Source organism: Falco cherrug, chromosome 4 (assembly GCF_023634085.1).
Source record: "Falco cherrug isolate bFalChe1 chromosome 4, bFalChe1.pri, whole genome shotgun sequence".
NCBI classification, from domain to species: Eukaryota; Metazoa; Chordata; class Aves; order Falconiformes; family Falconidae; genus Falco; species Falco cherrug.
Window position 1 is genome coordinate 57,104,516 of NC_073700.1, and position 19,234 is coordinate 57,123,749.

The following is a 19,234-nucleotide window of genomic DNA, read 5'->3' on the forward strand; positions in this document are numbered from 1 at the left end:
CCTGCACGTTTCTTTCAAACCTGTGATCCTGTATTGGGTAGCAGAGAAGTAGTACAAAAGGAATGCCGTAAATGTGGAGTCTGTGCAGGACAAACTTGATTATGGTAGGAAATTAAGGAGTCCCAAAACGTTGTTCAGCTTCTACAGCAGGCGCTGACTTCTTCCAGGAGGAAAGGCAGGAGCCAGATGCCATTAGGGGATTGCTTTTAGCTTTCATCCTGCACCTGGAGCTCTTATGTCTAATGCTAATGACAGTCTTAGGCAATAAAGATGACAGGCACAGAGAAGGGGCCCAAACATCTGGATCTCCTTTGCCAGACTCCAGCCAAGGAGTGTCGGTTACAGGTGCTCCTTGCCAAATATCCTCCATATGGGGTTGTGTTTCATGAGCAAACCACCGTGGGAATTGCAGGGGATCAGTTAACAGCTCAGCTCTCCTAAAGAGACAGGCACATCCAGGCATCTTTTTTCAGGCTGAGACAGTGCGCAGCAATGATGAGATAGGCATTTTGGTTACAACCAGCCGGGGTCCAAAACAGGAGCTTTTAAGTGGGACTTGTCTTTTGACTGCTGACTTTTTCTCCTGCTGCAACATACTCTTTAAGTGACTCTGAAGTTACCTTTGAAGGCCTGAATGTGTCTGAAAATCCAAATGGAAATATGTAAAACAAATCTGCCTGCCTAGTATTCTGTCTTCACTTCTACAACATCATTTAAAGAAATTAGAAGTTACTACTATGGAAGCTTTAAGGCTTCCTACTATCCAGAGGCAAACTTTCTGACAATTGGTTGAGAACTACATGAAACTTTCCCCAAATATTCTCTGCTATTTTCCTACCCTGTTTAGGATCCATCACATTCTGACAATGCCACTTTGAATTTATGAGTCTGAGAAAACATTCACATGAGGTGGTCAGTCAAGTTTCAAGCTTCTCCAACTAACAGGTTGTCTCAGAACAGATTACTAAAATAGGAGGTAGCCTCTGCTCACTCTACAAGCAAGAGAAATACCTCATTCACAGGGAAGAAAAGATCATTATTATAATGACTTTTTAATTTGCAAGAAGGATGATTCACTCTTCAGGGGATTGAACACCCTTAACACCCTAATCTGTTAGGAAAAAAATATTGCTACAACCTAGTGCTTCAGTAATGTTTTTTCTATATACCCAGAATTGCTTTGCAGATCACAGCACCTATGTTTTATAAATCTGTATTTGAGCTGAACAAAGAAATAGCCTAAATTTCCGGTAGGAATCTTGCGTTTCCCTTGTGGAATCCTTCCTTTCATGTTATGATCACCTCCAAATATTTTTTTGCAATGTATCTTGAAATTTTGGGAATCTATTGAAGAACACCAAGAAGACAAGTTGTCTCTCCCATACCATCTGGCTTGCTTGGAAAAGTTCTCCTTAGACAGGAATAGACTTACGTCTAATACGTCCTACAGTTCTTTCTCACTCTGGGATGCCAGAGAAGGGATGGGAAGATGACAGAAGCACTCCTAGACCAGTACAGCAATCAGGAGCCACAGAGTTAAATCAGCCTCTCATCCCAGGTTTGAAGTCATGACTGAGCTCATAAATCAGCTACAAAACTGTCATGAGACAGCAGTGTGTGTCTAAAATGAGAGTTACACAATCTCTTGCACTTCTGTAAACTGCAATGCCAGATTCTACTCTCACTGTGGATGAAAAATGTGCAAAAAGTCTGTGCTTCTGAACACACCATAAATTGGTGCACCAGGGTAGATTTCTCCATATGTCCAAAGATCAAAGATCCTGTGTCCAATTCCATGAGGAAGTACTGGTGGAAATTCAAAGGGAGCAGAGGCAGTGCCCTTGGAGCCCACACAGCCCAGCGCAGTGCAGACCTCTGGGGTGCCCTGGTGGGTCCAATGCTCAGTGGTGCCCTCCCCACCAAATCTTAACACAAAGTAGATATAAAACAAATGTTCCGTATAAAATTGCTGCTATGTTAAAATTGAACAAACTGAAAAATATGACAGAAAAGCCAGCAGACAGTGGAGTTAGCATAGCCAACTTACAGACATGTAGTTTGGCTGTACTGCTGGTGCCTGGTTTAGTTTTCAGAAGTTTCTCTCACCAACAGTAGTGCTTAAAGAAGTATTTTGGAAATGCAAAGACCAGGATTTCTACTGTCAAAAGCAGCCATTTTTATTGCGCTAATGCAATCCTCTTCTTGAAAAAAACAAACCAAACAAACAAAACCCAAAAAACCCACAACCAAACAAAAAAAACCAAAACAAAAAAAAAAAACCTACAACCCCCCCCCCCCCCCCAAACCCCAAGTAAACTCACAGATATAAAGGCTTGTTGTGTTTTAAGGCTCCAGCTAGTGCCATCCCACCTATCCTCCTCCCCACTAATTTACTGCATTGCAGCTATAACCACCAGTCAAATAACAAAACATAATCCCATCCCAAGATGAGTTTATCAGTAGATAATCTCATCACATGACAGTTTCAGTGGAAAGTGGTGTTTCTTTGGATAGCTTCCAGGCAGGATAATATCACAAACACTCCCATGAAGATTTTGTCACTTCCTTATCCACACTGTAAGTGGTTACTAATTCCAGATAAATAATTTCTTTTCCAGTGTTATATTTCTTTCATTCTCAGTATCTTTTACCCTCTGCAGATGAAGTGTCTAGGGAAGCTTTCCAGAAGCCCCATGGATTTTTAGTTCTCTTACTTCTGGACAACTGGGAAAAACAGAAAATCACAGTACTTCATTCTCTTAATATTTATTTTTGTCAGATCACTTCATCATCCATTACCACTATAAACCACTGTGCCTGGCAGTAGAGTCTCTTGCGTCTGTGGTACACATTGAAGGGTAAAACAGCTACTCAAGAGAAAAGATTTCTTCCCAAGTGGGAGAAAAGTACAGGCTAAGATCATATAGTTTTGTGCCACAGAGAGGATTTCTTGTTTCATCCCACCCTCCCTTCCTGAACGGCACTTGGAGCTGGAAGCTGCAAGTGACTGTAAATGACACCAGAAAGTTTTTCATCAGATTAGAAAGAGAACAGCAAAAAAGTAAAATATTAGAACAGTTAAGGAGGATCAGCATGACAACTTCAAATAATTATTTGTTTCTATAAAACTGCTGATCATTCCTGTAAACACTTTACATCTAAAGTGGCTTTTAAAACACTGTACCATGGAATAGATTTTCCAAAGTGTTCTGATTTGGGTGTTGGGGGGGTGTAATCTCTTTCAACCAGTAGACAAAAATGAATGCAACCTTTCAAACATTATTTTATTTATAGTTGAATGAGAAATACGGTTGACCTCTTGTACAGCATTTTGCTTTAGTTCAGTAGCCTTCAGAGGGAAATGGGAAGGCAGCGTTACCTTCAGGATTTAGTGTAATAGTGGAGAGTGGATAATGGAGCATTTCTAAAACCACTGGATGTACCTAGCTGAACACGAATGCCTGGGCTTCTCCTGGGAACCACTGGCCAAATTCATATTAGCATTATCTGGAATTGCGTGCCTACGTACCAGGAGAAAATTCAACCTAAGTGTCAGTAGGATGCAAAAAAATATTGGGTGTGGGTCTTTCATGGATGCTAGTGTAAATCTGATTACATGAATAAATCCAAAAATGCCTGATTATCTGCTCACACTGGTTTTAAATCCAGGCTAAATCTAAATGGGTCAGAAGTCAAATGAGAAACAACCCCAGAGAACGAATATAAAGGCAACGTGGCTTAGGCCAGGGTCAGACCCAATGCCAGGTGTGTTTGGCATCAGGCTGCACCTGACGAGATGCACATAGTGAGAGCAGAAAGTCATGATTTTGCTACAGAATAGTAAAAAATCACTTCTGTGTATTTCTCCTAGGAGTGTTGCCACTACCCTTCCTGCATTGCAGGTTCCAGTCAGAGACACTGACTTCTGTAGAATCCCTCCTTGTTTAAATAATTAAAAAAAATAAAAAAAATAAAAAACCTTGATGTAAAAAAAAAATCAGATCTGAACAGTAAAGCAGATTGTTTCCAGGTCCGGGCTCACAGCAGGTGCTGATTGCCTTTGCTCCCTTCCAGTCAGCTGTGATTTATGCAGCTCCCTGGGCTTTAACTTTGCCTTGATTTACCCTGTTTTAAAAGAGGGCAGAATCCAACCTTCAGTGGGATCCTACAGTGCAGTTGCTGCCTGTCAGCCTGGACAAGCACTATGGATGGGATGCGTGTCATCTGGTCCGAGACTTGTGCAGGAGAGCACTCCGAGTTGTCCTGTGTAGTCTTATTTCTTCATTACTTGAAATTCTTAAGGTCAAAACTTCCAAAGATTTAATGGCCATCTTTTTTCTCCTTTTCAAAATCTCTTTCAAAAACCTCTAGTTTACCCCTACAAGGCAAGAAAATCAGAAAACATGAATAAGAGAATCTAGGAGAAAGCCATTTTGGAATGATTTTAAACACCTAGATGATCATAAACTCAGGGATACATACTGCTTTAAAAGAGAGGCAATTCCTTAACTGTGAAGAACATGCTCAACGTTGCATTTTTAAAACTCATCACAGAAATGATATAATCATTTAAATATACACTTATTTAATATGCTTAATTATGCATTTCGGTTTTTTTCTTTCAGGCCACATTTAAAGGTTGGATGGATATTATGTATGCAGCAGTGGATTCACGAGAGGTAAGTCACTACAAGGAAACTAATCATTTCCTTCCCCGTTGACCTTTGCAGCATTTGTGGTGTCTGACAACAAAAAAAATACATGCAGGTTACAAGTCCCTGTCTTTCTCTGGTTAAGAAAGTTGCAGACCTTGATTTTTTGCAGCTACTACTAAGGCATCACAACGCTCAGCTTAAAACAAATGTAGCCCTCAGTTCTTGCACAACTGATTTATCTATTCATACTGCAAAACTCCCAACACAGAGAGGTACCTCCAAGGTGAGACTGTCTCCCAAACCCCTAAATTTTCCCCTCTGTTCCTTCCAGTCTCCCTGTTGACTGCCGTATTTTCTAAGGTTCTAACTTTTGATGATAGAACCTGTTTAAAAGTGGTGGGTTTAGATTACATTCCCCTTGTAACCCAAATACTCAGCCCTCCCTATGTCTTCACCATGAGTAAGTTTGTTCCCTGCAACCGGCAGCTCCACTCAAGGAGGGTGGGGGAGCTCCTGGCAGGGAAAGGGGCTGAGCTGGCTTGAGATGTGCTGGAGATCTGGGTGCTGGTGACCGCCCAGGTCTCACCTGCCTCCTGTGCAGCTTTCTGGTTTCCTAAAGACAAAAAAAAAGGCATTTCCCTTGCTACTGCTGCATCACACGTGGTTTGTTTATTTTTTTATCAAAGGATCTGTTGTCTCCTTTCCCCCTTTTAGTAATATTAAAGGAAAAAGATCACACTTACTCTTAATTTTTGAGGTAGCTATCTGGTACTGCTGATTTGACAGGCTGAACTGAGTAACAGGGAGTCAAGCCCTAAATAGAGGACTAGGGGGTAGAAAAACCTCATGGTATCATAGGGGCAGGGAAGCACCTTTGCATAACATAGCTCATGATGTTGATTTATGCTTGTAGTACATGTACACATGTGTGTATCCTCCCTGCTGCTGAATGAAACTCATGGGTTACACGTGAGAAAATACAGCGTTTAGGGAAATGTGAGCTTCTGGCAGTTTGGTTAGATACCTGGAGCTGCTGGGGCAAATCTCAGCATTTTTGCCAAATGTGGTTCATGTGATTTGAGATTACTGGACTGCATTGCTCAGTTCTTCAGCAAGAGATCTTATTCATTTCCACCCTCCATAAAAGAAAAATCGTACTTCTAAATGCAGTGTTTTTCAGTAGCTTTTAGCTATACTGTGATCATACTTCTGTTTTTGTAAGTACCATTGGCTCATATGAGATTAGGGGTAATCAGAAAATTGATTCTTTTCCCCTTCTGGGATCAGACTGAGAACATTTTAATGGATTTATTCTGAAGTTGCACTTTCTGGAGCAGTGTGATGGCTGTGACAGTGTTGTGAAATGCAGCCGAATTGACCGTGGCATTGCAGATGCCAGTAGTAAACTTCAGAGACCGAGGAGCACTGACTCTGCTAGTGGGAGTTATGCTATTTTTTCTGTTTCATAATCTTTAGTGCCAATGAGCAGTTTTCTTTGAACTGCATGAGTATTTTGATGTGTGCAGAGATGCCGTCATTTTCACATTTTCCCTTTTCCCTTTTCCCTTTGCAGTGTGAGGAGCAGCCTGAATGGGAATGTAATTTATACATGTACCTGTACTTCGTGATTTTCATCATCTTCGGGTCTTTCTTCACATTGAACCTTTTCATTGGTGTCATCATTGACAATTTCAACCAACAAAAGAAGAAGATAAGTAGTGCACATGCTACACATCCACTTGGGATTGCTGCAGAGACCGGGGCAAGGCACAGATTTCCAAGCAGTGGCTTTACCACCTTAGTCTCGAGATTAGCATTGACAGAAGAGGCACAGAAACCACCTTGCAGGACTTTTCCAGAAGCACAGTTGTAGCAGCCCCTGATGCCCCCATAGGATGAGCATCCTGAAAATACAGGCTGGGGGATTGCATTCCCCACAGAAATCAGGGAAGCAGCTCCATGCAGACGGGATCCCTGGTAGAGACTGCCACAGGGGCACAGAGCACCCTGGTGTCCCCCGACACAAACACCGCTGTCCCTCAGAGCAGCCCAGCGTGTTCCCCTCAGTCCATCGCCTGCCTGCCCCAGGGTGCAGCCAGGGTCAGGGAGGAGCAGCCTGGCTTGAGAGCTCTGTTTCTCACTGCTTTGTAGGCTTTAAACAATGGGCTGAGGTTCTTGTGTTTTCCTTTCTCACCTTCCTCAAGTGCAGGCAGAATCTGAGTCTTACTCCTCCTTGGCTGACTGCACTGCTCTGTGCCTCATGCCCATTGCCTCCACGCTGTAGGCAGCTCCTAGTGCTGCATCCCATAATGCCCCTATTAACTTCAGTAGGCAACTCAGCCCCACGCAGCCGCTCATCACTCCTGCCATGTCAGGATGGGGGAGAGAGTGAGAAAAGTAGAAGTGAGACAGCTCCTGTATTGGGATAAAGACAGTTTAACAGCTAAAGCAAAAACCACATGTGCGAGCAAAGCAGAACAAGGAATTCATTCATCACTTCCCACGGCAAGCAGGTGCTCAGCCACCCCCAGGACAGCCGGGCTCCAGCACCAGTAACGGGGACTGGGGAAGACAAATGCCATCACTCCAAACATCCCCTCTCTTCCTTCTTCCCCAGCATTATGTGCTGAGCATGACGTAGTATGGTATGGAATGTCCCCTTGGTCAGTGGGGGGCAGCTGTCCCACCCGTGTCCCCTCCCAGCTCCTTGTGCCCCCCAGCCAGCGCTGGTGGGGTGGGGTGAGGAGCAGAAAAGCCCTCGGCTCTATGTGAGGCTGCTGGGCAATAACAAAAACATCTCTCTGTTATCAACGCTGTTTTCAGCACAAATCCAAAACATAACCCCATACCAGCTACTACAAAGAAAATTAACTCCATCCCAGGCAAGGAAGGATACCTTCTTAGATATTTTGGTGAAAGCTACATGAAAAGGGAAAGAAGAAAATAGAAGAGAATGCATCCCTGAACTTTGGATGAGGGCGGTGGAGCTCTTTTCATCAAAAATAATGTCTTTGTTCTCACCCTATACTTAGGTGGCCAAGACATCTTTATGACAGAAGAACAGAAAAAGTATTATAATGCAATGAAAAAGCTGGGATCTAAGAAACCTCAAAAGCCAATCCCAAGGCCACTGGTAAGAATGGCATAATTCGGTTCAACTTTGTGTAATAGCTGAATATGTATTTAATAGATTAAATGCAATTCAACTTCCCAGTGTAGGAGCGGTGATCACTGCCAGATGAAAGCCACTTAGTATTTACATGTTTAGATTTTGGACAGTATTTGCAAGTCCAGTCTCCTGTGCCACAAAATTCCCACTGTTCTGAAATATTGACTGGAATTGCAATTTCCATATGCCCATGGCCGCATGCCTGCATTGAATCAATTCATGGCACCAGTCCAGGGTGTTTCTTCAGTAGTTTCAAGATGCATTAGGAGTAAATGGGTTTGAAAACCCTATCATACAACCATTGGTCATCATCTTTAAGCTTATGAAGTTCCGATCAGAAGTAGTATATTGTCTATTTTCCTCTGCTTTCTGATCAATCAGGAGACAATGATGTCATCATTTTGACATGGTTCAAATTCCCTAACTAAACATTTTCCTCCCCTCCAGAACAAATATCAAGGTTTTATTTTTGATGTTGTCTCAAAACAAGCCTTTGATGTCTCCATCATGATCCTCATCTGCCTTAACATGGTTACCATGATGGTGGAAACGGATGACCAAAGTCAAGAAAAAGTGAACATCCTCCATAAAATTAACATGCTTTTTGTTGCCATCTTCACTGGGGAGTGCATCATCAAAATGCTGGCACTGCGACACTACTACTTCACCAACGGCTGGAACATATTTGACTTTGTTGTCGTGATTCTGTCTATCGTAGGTAGGTAAACCTGCATTTTCACCCAAACTCCAAAGTTTAAAAGTCAGACATAAAATTAATTAAACAAAGTTAAAGGCTCTGTGCAATAATATACACTTTCAGTTCAGAGAATTGGATCTTAAGCATATTTTTTTAGTATGCAATTACTGCCTAACAATAACTTGTGTAATCAGCAAAATTATGAGATTTATCGTAACACAGTTTGGTTTCAACGTACGCTTAATGGTTCATAGTGATAAAACATCATTCAGAACTGGCACCGTACACTTAACCCTGGTTCTGCATAACAGCCAAAGACAGAGAAGTAAAAAAGCCACATGAAAAGGACACGTGCATTGTTGTTGTTGTGCTATTTACTTTCTATTAAAACAGTATGAAATAGTCCTTCAGGGCAGGTTTGGGCAGGTGCCGTGAGTCTGTCTGTTCTCAGCCCTGTTGTTACTAGAGCTCCACACCCCCATATGTCCAAGGGAAGAAACAGAAAGACACCATTTTATTGTTAATTTGTGTCTTTTGCTGCTCTGCAGCCCCAACCAGAGATTGTAAGTTAGGTGTTACTCTGTACAGGTCAAATGTGAATTTGAAATCCTGCCAAAAGAGCTTTCATTTACTTTGGAAATAAAGTAGTAACTGGAAGATGATCAACTGATCCAGAGAGCAGAAGGAACTCAGAAATTCAGCTCTTCAAAAAAAGTTTCCATTTTGAAGGAGGGAATAGGTGAATGAAAAGGTGTCATGTTAAGAACACAGAGCCATCTTCTCACTGACTGATGCTCCTGTTGCTCTGAACCCTGTCTGGTGGACCAGAGAACCTGCAAGATCCCAGTGCAGGAGATCTCTGGTGCCCACAGAGCAGCCTGTGCTTTGGGGACTTTGGACCGCCTGGATTTCACAGATTTGGGTCACCCATGGAACATCACTGCCATGCAGCTGCCATGAGAACCTTGGTGCTGGGTGCTCTGGATATGCCCACTACAGCCAGTTAACCAGACCTGTCACATTGGCCATTGTGCTGCCGCGTGATCAGCCAGGTTGTTTGGTGTCAGAGGACTTGGGCCATGCCAGTGAGACCTGTCCCAGGCTGGGCTGGGAGATGTGAGCTCAGCGCAGCTCAGTGCAGCCAGGGATTGCTGTCATTAAACAATCCACCAAGCTGCTCTGTTTCTGCAGGAAGAGTTCAGCTACAGGGATGCAAGCTCTTTTCCTTGCAAGTACAATCTTAGCCCTTAATTCCCTCCCAGCCCATCAGGCAAATGGGAAAAATTAATAAGCAACCAATCAACCAAGCAGCTTTCCAGTAGAAACCTGCGCTTTTGTGGTGCTGGCTCAGAAAAACGAGCCCAGCACAACAGCTCTTCAGTGCTGACTTGCTAACACTTCACAGACAGAAATACTGTCATATCAGAAAAATTCTGACCAGCCGCACTCAAGATAAATCGCTCAGGTGGGTCATGGCTGAAAGCTGCAGATATCTGTGTCCTGTCTGAGTTGATCCTGGTTTCTCATTCCCAGTAGACAAGCTTTCCCTTAATAAAACTGTCACTACCACTGACATCTTTGCTCACAGCCTCAAGAAAGTTTGCATAGATTAAATAGGCATGAAAACACTAATGACAATGCCATTCCCTTTATCATGGTTCTTCCAGTCCAGAGAATTTTTCATTGATTTTGTCCATAATCCTACTGATTGCTTTAAAGAGGAGCCTGGCATTATTTCCCATGTACTAACTCACTGCGTGTCTCTTTTCTTTCCAAGGCACCGTACTTTCTGACATCATCCAGAAATATTTCTTCTCTCCCACACTCTTCAGAGTCATTCGCTTGGCTCGGATTGGCCGGATCCTAAGACTCATCCGGGGAGCCAAAGGAATTCGAACTCTCCTGTTTGCCTTAATGATGTCCCTACCTGCTCTGTTCAACATTGGCCTCTTGCTTTTTCTGGTCATGTTCATTTATGCCATTTTTGGCATGGCTAACTTTGCCTATGTGAAGAAGGAGCATGGGATTGATGACATGTTCAACTTCCAAACCTTTGCTAACAGCATGCTCTGTCTCTTCCAAATCACCACGTCAGCTGGCTGGGATGGTCTTCTCAACCCTATTTTAAACACCGGACCACCATATTGTGACCCAAACCTTCCAAATGCAAATGGTTCAAAGGGAGACTGCGGAAGCCCTGCCGTAGGGATTTTATTCTTTGTTACTTATATCATTATATCATTTCTCATTGTTGTAAACATGTATATAGCCATTATTTTAGAGAACTTCAGTGTAGCCACTGAGGAAAGTACAGAGCCTCTAAGTGAGGATGATTTTGATATGTTCTATGAAATCTGGGAGAAGTTTGACCCTGAAGCCACTCAGTTTATTGAGTATTCTGCACTTTCAGACTTTGCAGACGCGCTGTCAGAACCTTTGCGCATAGCGAAACCAAACAAAATCAAACTCATAGCAATGGACCTGCCCATGGTCAGTGGAGACAGGATCCACTGCTTGGATATTTTGTTTGCTTTTACCAAAAGGGTGCTAGGAGAATCCGGAGAGATGGATGCCCTTAAGATACAGATGGAAGAGAAGTTCATGGCAGCGAATCCGTCTAAGATCTCTTACGAACCGATTACAACAACTCTCAGGCGGAAACAAGAAGAGGTCTCTGCTATCGTCATCCAGCGAGCCTACAGGAGACATTTGTTTCGGCGCTCCATGAAGCAGGCATCTTACTTGTATCGGCACAGAACTTTTGACGGCAGCATCCTCGAGGACGATGCACCCGAGAAGGAGGGTCTTATTGCGTTCATGATGAACGAAAACTATGGCAGGCCAATAGACAAATCAGAAACTCTGTCCTCCACATCTTTCCCTCCATCCTACGACAGCGTCACCAGAGGTACGAGTGATAATCTCCAGCTGAAGATGACGGACTCGAGCAAAAGCGATGAGGCTATAGATTGTCTCTTCTCACCAGACAAGGATAAAGAATCAATTGTTTAAATGTTTGCTTAGAATGCTTTAAAATATTGTTTACAGAATGTAATGCTGTAACTACACAATGATTGAAGCAGCCTTCTTATTAAAAATTAGTTGCAAAAGAAACAGTGGAGTTTTTACCCTTAACTACAGGAGTCTAATAAGTCATATAACCTTTGACCCTGCTCTTTTTGACTTGGCTCAATATTTATATTTATATATGCACAGGAAGGATCTTTGCAGGGTCATAGCTGTTATATCAATGGTGTGAATAAGAATATGCTAGACTGTAAAACAGTAAACACAGTGTATATCTATCCACAGGTAAAGCCTGGCTGTATACATTCATTTAAGGTCTTACTCATATTAGTGTGTTTACTTATGGCGATGTATGACCTTGCATTCTAAAAAGAAAAAAAAAAATCACAGCTGCTGTAGCGAAATGTAACACTTACTGTATATGTTGTGAATGGTCTTTCATAAATTTATTATATTTGATATTTTTTTACTTAAAAAAAAAAAGTCTCTTTTTCCATGGAGATTAATGATCCTTACACTCTTCATGATGAACTCTGAGTCAAGGTAATAGGAACTTGCGGGATCCCCATCGCTTGAAGAGGAAAGTTGTTGCAAAGTAAACTATCAAATTAGCAGCATTTTAACTGTCTATTACACTAAGCCCTCCCTCTTGGGACTTGCAACTGCTCATCAGCAGAAAAACAAAAACCTAGAGAAGGAAATAATGTCAAAATCATGAGAGAAATGGCTTGTTCTATCCTTCAGGAAACTAGACAGTAATGGATTCTGTTTGTAAAACTGTTAATAAAAGCACTCATTTTTTAGTATGTTTCAAGAATCTGCTTTGAATACCACAATCAAACTCGCCATAGAAGTAGCGCATCACGTTTGTGTGTAGTGCTCCAAAGCAAAGTTTCTGTTAAGGTAGTGGGATAGGTGATGTTTTCCCCAGGAACACTGAGCTAAGCAGCCTTATTGGAAACTCTGTGCATCAGTATTACTCCAAAAATACTACTACTACTACTACTAATAATAATAATAATAACAATAATAATAATAATAATAACAACAACACCAATTGGACTATGCAGAAGGGCTGCGACAGTCTGCTCAGGAAGGTGGGAGGAGAATTTCCTCTGGATCTGTATATAAATTTTGAGGTTTTGAATCCTTTCTACTCAATGTCCATCTTTCATTATCTCAGATGGTACAATTAGATTACCGGGGAAGGACAAGAAGTACAGGAACCGATAAAAAGAATCTACTAGAAAATAGATATATCCTCATTCCTGTAGGCAAAGTAATATTTATGGTTGATGTGTCCATCAGCTTCAGGCCAAAGAAATGACAACAGGGTGAAAGGTAGATGTGTGGCTGTAGAAAAGTATTAGAGGTTTTATGTCCTAACATAGACTCATATTTATTATTAAACTTTCAGCCTCCATAGAATGTGAGAAAGTATTTATGGAATATAGAGACAAGTCCATCATTACAGACTTTCTTTTTCACCTTCAGACTGATTGTACTTGGGTTTGGTTGGACTTCATGGAAAATCTTGAGATTTCTGTAATGAGCCATTGCACTTTAAGGAAGAGTAATTGTGCTTTTCACCTTGGAGAAGCAAAGATATCAAGAATGTATTTAAGGTGTATTGTCATTGACATTTAGTTGCATCCCAGGTTGTAAAGGAGTCAAAATCCACACGGAGTTGGCAACAAGAATTAAAGCGACATGTTACAGTCAAGTTTATCTATGGCCATTGTTATCTGTCCCCTAACGAAGTCAGAATATGTAAACACAACATGTCAAAAGGATGCCGATGTATCTGTGTAAATATGGGCTAATATATTCTCTCCATTCATTGAGAGGTGTCTCAGGCATTCACTTGAGAGTGGTCTATCGGATAATTCAGAGGATTTGCCATCAGGATTCCTGGGGTCTATTCCTGATTCTTACTACATGATTTTTAGGCAAATAATTTAACCTATCTGTGCCTCAGTTTACCCATCTGTAAAATGGGGGTAATAATACTTACCTACCTCACAGGGGTGTTGTAAGACTTTCTGGTTGCAAAGTGCTATAAGGGAACGAACCGTACTATATAAGTATTATTATAATCATGCTCTCTTGCCCTTTTAACCCCATGTCTATGGTGTACAACATAGGGCTGTTCCTCTGGGCATTTTGTTGCCTTTAAATCTTGTATGTAATTAGATTCTAACTTAAGGGAACTACTCTTTGTTCCTTACAGTGAAAACACTCTTTATTCTTTCCTCCCTCCCCACCCCTAACCCCTCTCAACAAACAAAATTACTCAAGGCTTCTCAAATTAGAGAAACTTTATACAGATTCCCTGTGTATTTACGCTGTAATGTTATTCTGACTGTACATATCACCCAGAAAGAGTATGTGATTTTTATATTTATATGCATATATATATATACACACACATACGTATATCTATACATATATATGTATCTTGTGAGTTTATAGAGTGGCTGACACTCAGAGGACACGACTTACTGATTCAAATGTTTTCTTCTCAATGGGATTTATTGATCATTAGCAACAAGCTGCTGCCTATAATGAAACTGTTTAATTAGAAAATAGTACATTCATTACTTGCTGAACGAGCATTTATTGGCTGACAACTGGTAAAATTATTTTCCTTTCAAAGCTTTAGAATAAAAAAAGAGGGGGAAATACTAAGAAAAAGGAGCATTTCTTATGTGATTTTTTCACATACAATATGAACTGTTCAAAACCCAAGGAAAAAGCCAGCCAGCACTCAGCAGTGCAGTGTTGGTGATGCTGTTTTAAAATATTTTGATTATTTTCAACTTATATTAGAAAATATTCAACAAGAGTCAGGCCCAGTAACGGTCGGGATGTAATGGGACAATTAGCTGGTCACTGATAATATCAGAGAAGAGCTTTTCCTCTGGTCATTTCACCCTTGCATCGAACATTTCATCGTCATTGCTGTGACACCCTACAGTACTGATGCAATTACAAACAATTCTGGTTTCTACCCAAAACCTGTAAAAAAAAAAAAATCATAATGCAAAAAAAACCCACCAAACTGAAAGAGGGTCTTAACTATAGATGTTTACAGTGCAACTTTCTAAAACTGAATTGTAAATTACTTTCAAGACCTTTGTAACTGGAAGGTTGGGTTTCAATTGGGTTTTCTGTTGTTTTGTGGCACATTTCTTTAGAACTGAAGAGGGAACGGTGTCTTTGTATAGTATGCAGGGCTCCCTTCGAAAACGTCTGATAACCTCAGCTGCAGATCTTTATTACTGGAGATGCTGATCTGAATCTAGCAATGACACAACCTCCCAGTGCAGTGATTTAAAGACACTAACTCAGTAGTTGGCCCACACTGTCTATAAGCATGGTGAGTGCTACCATTTTTTTCTGTTGATTTGTTCGATGAAGGCTACCACATGAATCACTCAAGCTGCAAAAAGAGCAAGGAAAATATCAGCCAATATCACAGGACATATTAAGCTGTTTGTACCTGGAAAAATTCAAGTTTATTATGTTTCTTTATTAAATAAATAAGGATAACAAATATTTTCTGTGCCTTTTTTTAAATTTTATTTTATTTTATTTTATCAACATATATGTTATTTCTCTGAGACTTTCTCAGCACATTTGTTTGGGAAATGCAGGCTGACTTTTGTTAGAAGGCTTGTCAGAGGAAACTCCTCCAGTTCAGCGTGCGTTGTAAGGCTAACTACAGGGCATTAAAGGCTTGAGCCAAAGCTTGTTGAAATCAATGGAGAATTTCTGGGTACTTCAGATGAATTTGAAGCAGACCTGAAAACTTCTCTTCAAGCAGAGTAATTTATAGGATGAGCCCATCATTGATATTTTAACCCATTCTGCCCGGAAGGATTAGCTAGAAGAAGAAGGGTTTTACTGGAAATACGGGATCCTACCTTGAGATTAAAAAATAAATATATAAAACAAATATTTGCTTAATGGTAATATGGATGTCTTTCCAGCTGAATTATATTAATTTGCATTTTGGTTATTATTATATTAGCTATATGTTAAAATTCATACTAAACAAAGAGTACTATCCTTCCCAACGCATGTATGCCTTGATCCTGGGAGGAGCTTCAGAAGGGTGGGGGACAACCTTTAGCTGTTATCGGCATTGATAGAATCAGCCTTATCTTCGCCCAGGCTAGCACTGATTTGGTTACCCTATTTCAGTGCTCTGATTTCTATTTAAATGTGGGAGGTTCCTAATCATACTAAAACAGGAAAAAAAAAAAGAAAGAAAAAAAAAAAGAGAGCTGGTTTAAACTGCCATGAAAGTCCACTCAGTCCTTTGAATTAGTTTAATAAAATCAGTTTATAATAATGTTTTACATTAACCTGGGGCAGTCTGACTTGTGGAAAATACTTTTTTTTTTAATAAGGATTTGCTCAAATGTATCATATAATAATATGACTTCTGAGTAATCGTGTATGTAGAATAAATCTGAAAAGTTTTCAGCAAGATATTTTTGGTTGGAAGGAGCAGTTTGCTGAGATGAGAACTCTGTGGAGCCTTGTCTGGTTAGTTAAGGGAATACCTGGTTAGAATTTGTGGTCGAAATTCCCATGGGAAGGAAATTCAGGGTCATAATCCTTGCTATAAAATTTTCCATGCCTAGATTTTTACCAGAATGACCTAACTCCTATACGTGTGTTCCCATCACTGTGCTAGGGGCTGCTTTGGGTTGCAGGACTCGCCTCATTTTCATGCAGAACTTGGGGGAGTTTCTGAAGGCTTTCAGATTTTCCGTTTTTCATGATGAAATTTTAAAAAACTTTTGCCAATGGGATTTCTTGTTTTCCAGCCCTAGCAAGGAACCTAGAGGACTAGCTCCTCAGTAAATCCAAATTTGTGTATGTTGTTTGGGGTTTTTTTAGTCCATGAAATTATATTGATTTTGCAAAGCCACAAATCTATTAAATCAAGCCAATGCGAAATCAGTGAGATCAGTCATGGCCTGCAATTTCCACATTCACCTTGAGATCTATTTTTAGTGGTTTCAGTTCATTCTTTTGATGCAAGTGGTCTTACTAAATAACCAGGACCACTTTGGAAACTAGTCTGGGTTAAGGCAGACAGTTACAGCAGCACAGGCAAACCAAGGCAGTTTTCTTAGGAAAAGCCACACATTAGCAGCTTGCTTTACAGAGGATTTTTGCAATCATCAAAAGATGATGTAGGAAGAGGAGAAATAAAAAATAAATGCTTTGCAGTGTGAAGCCTCCACCGGGCTCTAGTATCAAAGGACACCCATGTAGAATGACAGTGCTGTGTTTCTGACAACAGCAATGCATTTTTCTGCTGCTGGGGTGCTGAGACAAGAGCAGAGCAGGCTTTAAAAAGAGAGAAAACAGACAGGACCACAGAAAAAAAAGAAAAAGAAAAAAAAAGAAAAAAAAAGAACAAAACAAAATCGACCCCAAATGCCTGGAAAACGGCTGCTTCTTCATGTCAATTCTCCCAGCCAGCTGTGAAAGACTGGCTGTGCCGTGTGAAGAACAAACATGGAAATCCTTCTGAGTGTTTACATATTGCAAAGAAATAGCAGCCGTGTCAAAGGGAAAGCATGTGAAAGCAAATAGTCCGAGGGGAATAGCTATTGGCAGCGAGTGAAAAAATGCTTCAGAGTCAAACGTCACTGATAACCCCACGAGGGCTGGAGGTGTTGGGCTGCAGTGCGAGTATGGGTTTGTCAGCACCTCCGCCAGAGCTATTTTAGCCAGCTGACAAACAGAGCTTTGAGCAGCTCCTGGCCCACATGCTTTTGCCACGGCAAAGTTTCTGAGACCGCTGCTGCAGCTGCTGTCCCTGGAGTCTCGTTGCTTTATGCTGGGTAGCGAGTCCCTGCCAGGCCAGGGCATCAGCAGGTCCGTTTTTCCTCTAGAGAATAACTACATGGAACACTGCACAGTCCCAGAAACCACCATCCAGTGATCAAACATCATTGGAGTGGCTTGAAAAGGGAGATTTTAATTCAAAAGGAACATCTCTTGGTTTGGTGTATTTTTTGGTTGTTTTGTTTTTTAATTATTTTATTTTTATTTCCCAAAAATGTCAAGGGTATGTCCTGGCCATATTCTCAAGCAATCTGCTTTTCTAAAAACTCTATTAGGAAAAAACCAAACCTGGGGCTTTAAGAGAAAAACACCAAAGACTGAGACAGTTATGATAAAAGCATGCAAAGTGGTCCTAAAATGAGTTAAAATGCTGTAATCTGTTAAAACATGACTTGAACTATATACCTGTGTTTTCTGTGAAACCCCAGTTACTCTAAAGCCAAAGGGAATTTAGCAATTGCCCTGCAGGGAGCCAGGTTTCCAACCCTTTTTTTCCATATACACTGTCCCAGTTGCTCACATTTGTCTTAGTTTTTAATCTTCCCAAACCTGCAGACCAAGCACAGATAAAATAATTTTCATCTTTAGCTCAGGGACAAGCTGTGCAGGTGATAAAGATTTCTACAGAGCATACAAACCTGGAGTCACTGAAGTTTTTACTTTTTTGAGGACCAGCTAAGTTCTACTAGGAAGAAACCCAGAGCATGGTTTGTCTTCATGATGTCCGAGAAGGAGAAAAACTCACTGCATCACACAGGGTTGTTTTTTTAGAATCTACTCGTGCAATTGCAGCCCAGGCATAATGAAAAGTGGACCCAAAGCTCAAAGCTGTCTCGCTTAGAGACAAAACCACATTACAGCTGCAGATCTGTTCACCCCCTTCCTTCAGAAGATCTGCAGAACTGCTGCAGGAGCACAGGTACTACTCCAAACCTGCTCCAAGTGGACATGGAAATGCTGCAGGCTGAGCTAAAGAGCTTCAGGTTAAGCAAAGCTTGCATTCCTGCTTTGGAGCAGACACCACAAGAAACCCTACACCCCCCCTGTCAGCTCTGCACCTTTATAGCACACAGGATGATGCTCCCCATCCTATAGCTGTTTCCCAGTTTGCACCTGAGTGGGGCAAGGTCTGAAGGGAGGGATAAATCCCCAGGGCATGCCTAGGGCTGCTCTCCTTCCCAGGCTGGTGCAAAGGGCTGCCTTTTCTCACAACAGAGCATGGCAGTGCTTGAACAGTACCCCTGTCAGTTCTGAAATGCATTTTTTTGGTCTTGAAGGAATTTAATATTCTCTTTTTTTTACTGAGTTGGAGACTGCAGACCACAACTTGCAGTCACAGCCATGTTTAACTTTACAGAGGAATGGACATTACTTACACCTGTCCTTGCCTTACCCCACAGGCCAAGCAAGGTGGAGAAAGACCTAGGCAGCTTTAAACAAGCTCTTTTCTCTTACTATGGGACTGAAGGGATGGTCTGGGGCTTAGCTGGGTTTGTTGTGGGCTCTGGAATTAGTGTGAAGTTTGTTAGAAGGACTTTGATGGAAGTAGAAGAGAAAGAGGTAGGTCCTCCTGAGCCTGTGACAACGTCAGGGGCTGTGGTTTGAAGGTGGGGTGCTCTTGAGGTTGCAGGAGGAGGTCTGTAGCTGTGTGAAGTGCTTCAGCAGTGCTGTGCTGAGGTGCTGCAGATCTGCAGGGTCTTCTCCAAAGCCTGTGGTTGAAATGGGGTGAAGATAGCTGTTACCCTTGAACAGCAGGAAAAGAGAGCCCATAACCCAGAAGGGTAAGACTGATGGTGATACCAGCCCTCAAAGGAG

At 41.5% G+C, this 19,234-nt stretch overlaps 1 protein-coding gene across 3 annotated transcripts in view; it reads left to right on the plus strand.

Moving 5' to 3' along the window:
* The window catches only part of LOC102048607 (sodium channel protein type 5 subunit alpha), a 217,677-nt gene extending 202,618 nt beyond the window's left edge, over positions 1-15,059 (plus strand). For all 3 annotated transcript variants that reach the window (XM_055709512.1, XM_055709510.1, XM_055709511.1), the window contains 5 exons: positions 4,626-4,679; positions 6,229-6,370; positions 7,688-7,788; positions 8,272-8,542; positions 10,299-15,059. In XM_055709512.1, the coding sequence (XP_055565487.1) occupies positions 4,626-4,679; positions 6,229-6,370; positions 7,688-7,788; positions 8,272-8,542; positions 10,299-11,533 (1,803 nt within the window). In that variant the 3' untranslated portion in view covers positions 11,534-15,059. The remainder of the gene's footprint in view (positions 1-4,625; positions 4,680-6,228; positions 6,371-7,687; positions 7,789-8,271; positions 8,543-10,298) is intronic.
* The last annotated feature ends 4,175 nt before the right edge of the window (positions 15,060-19,234 follow it).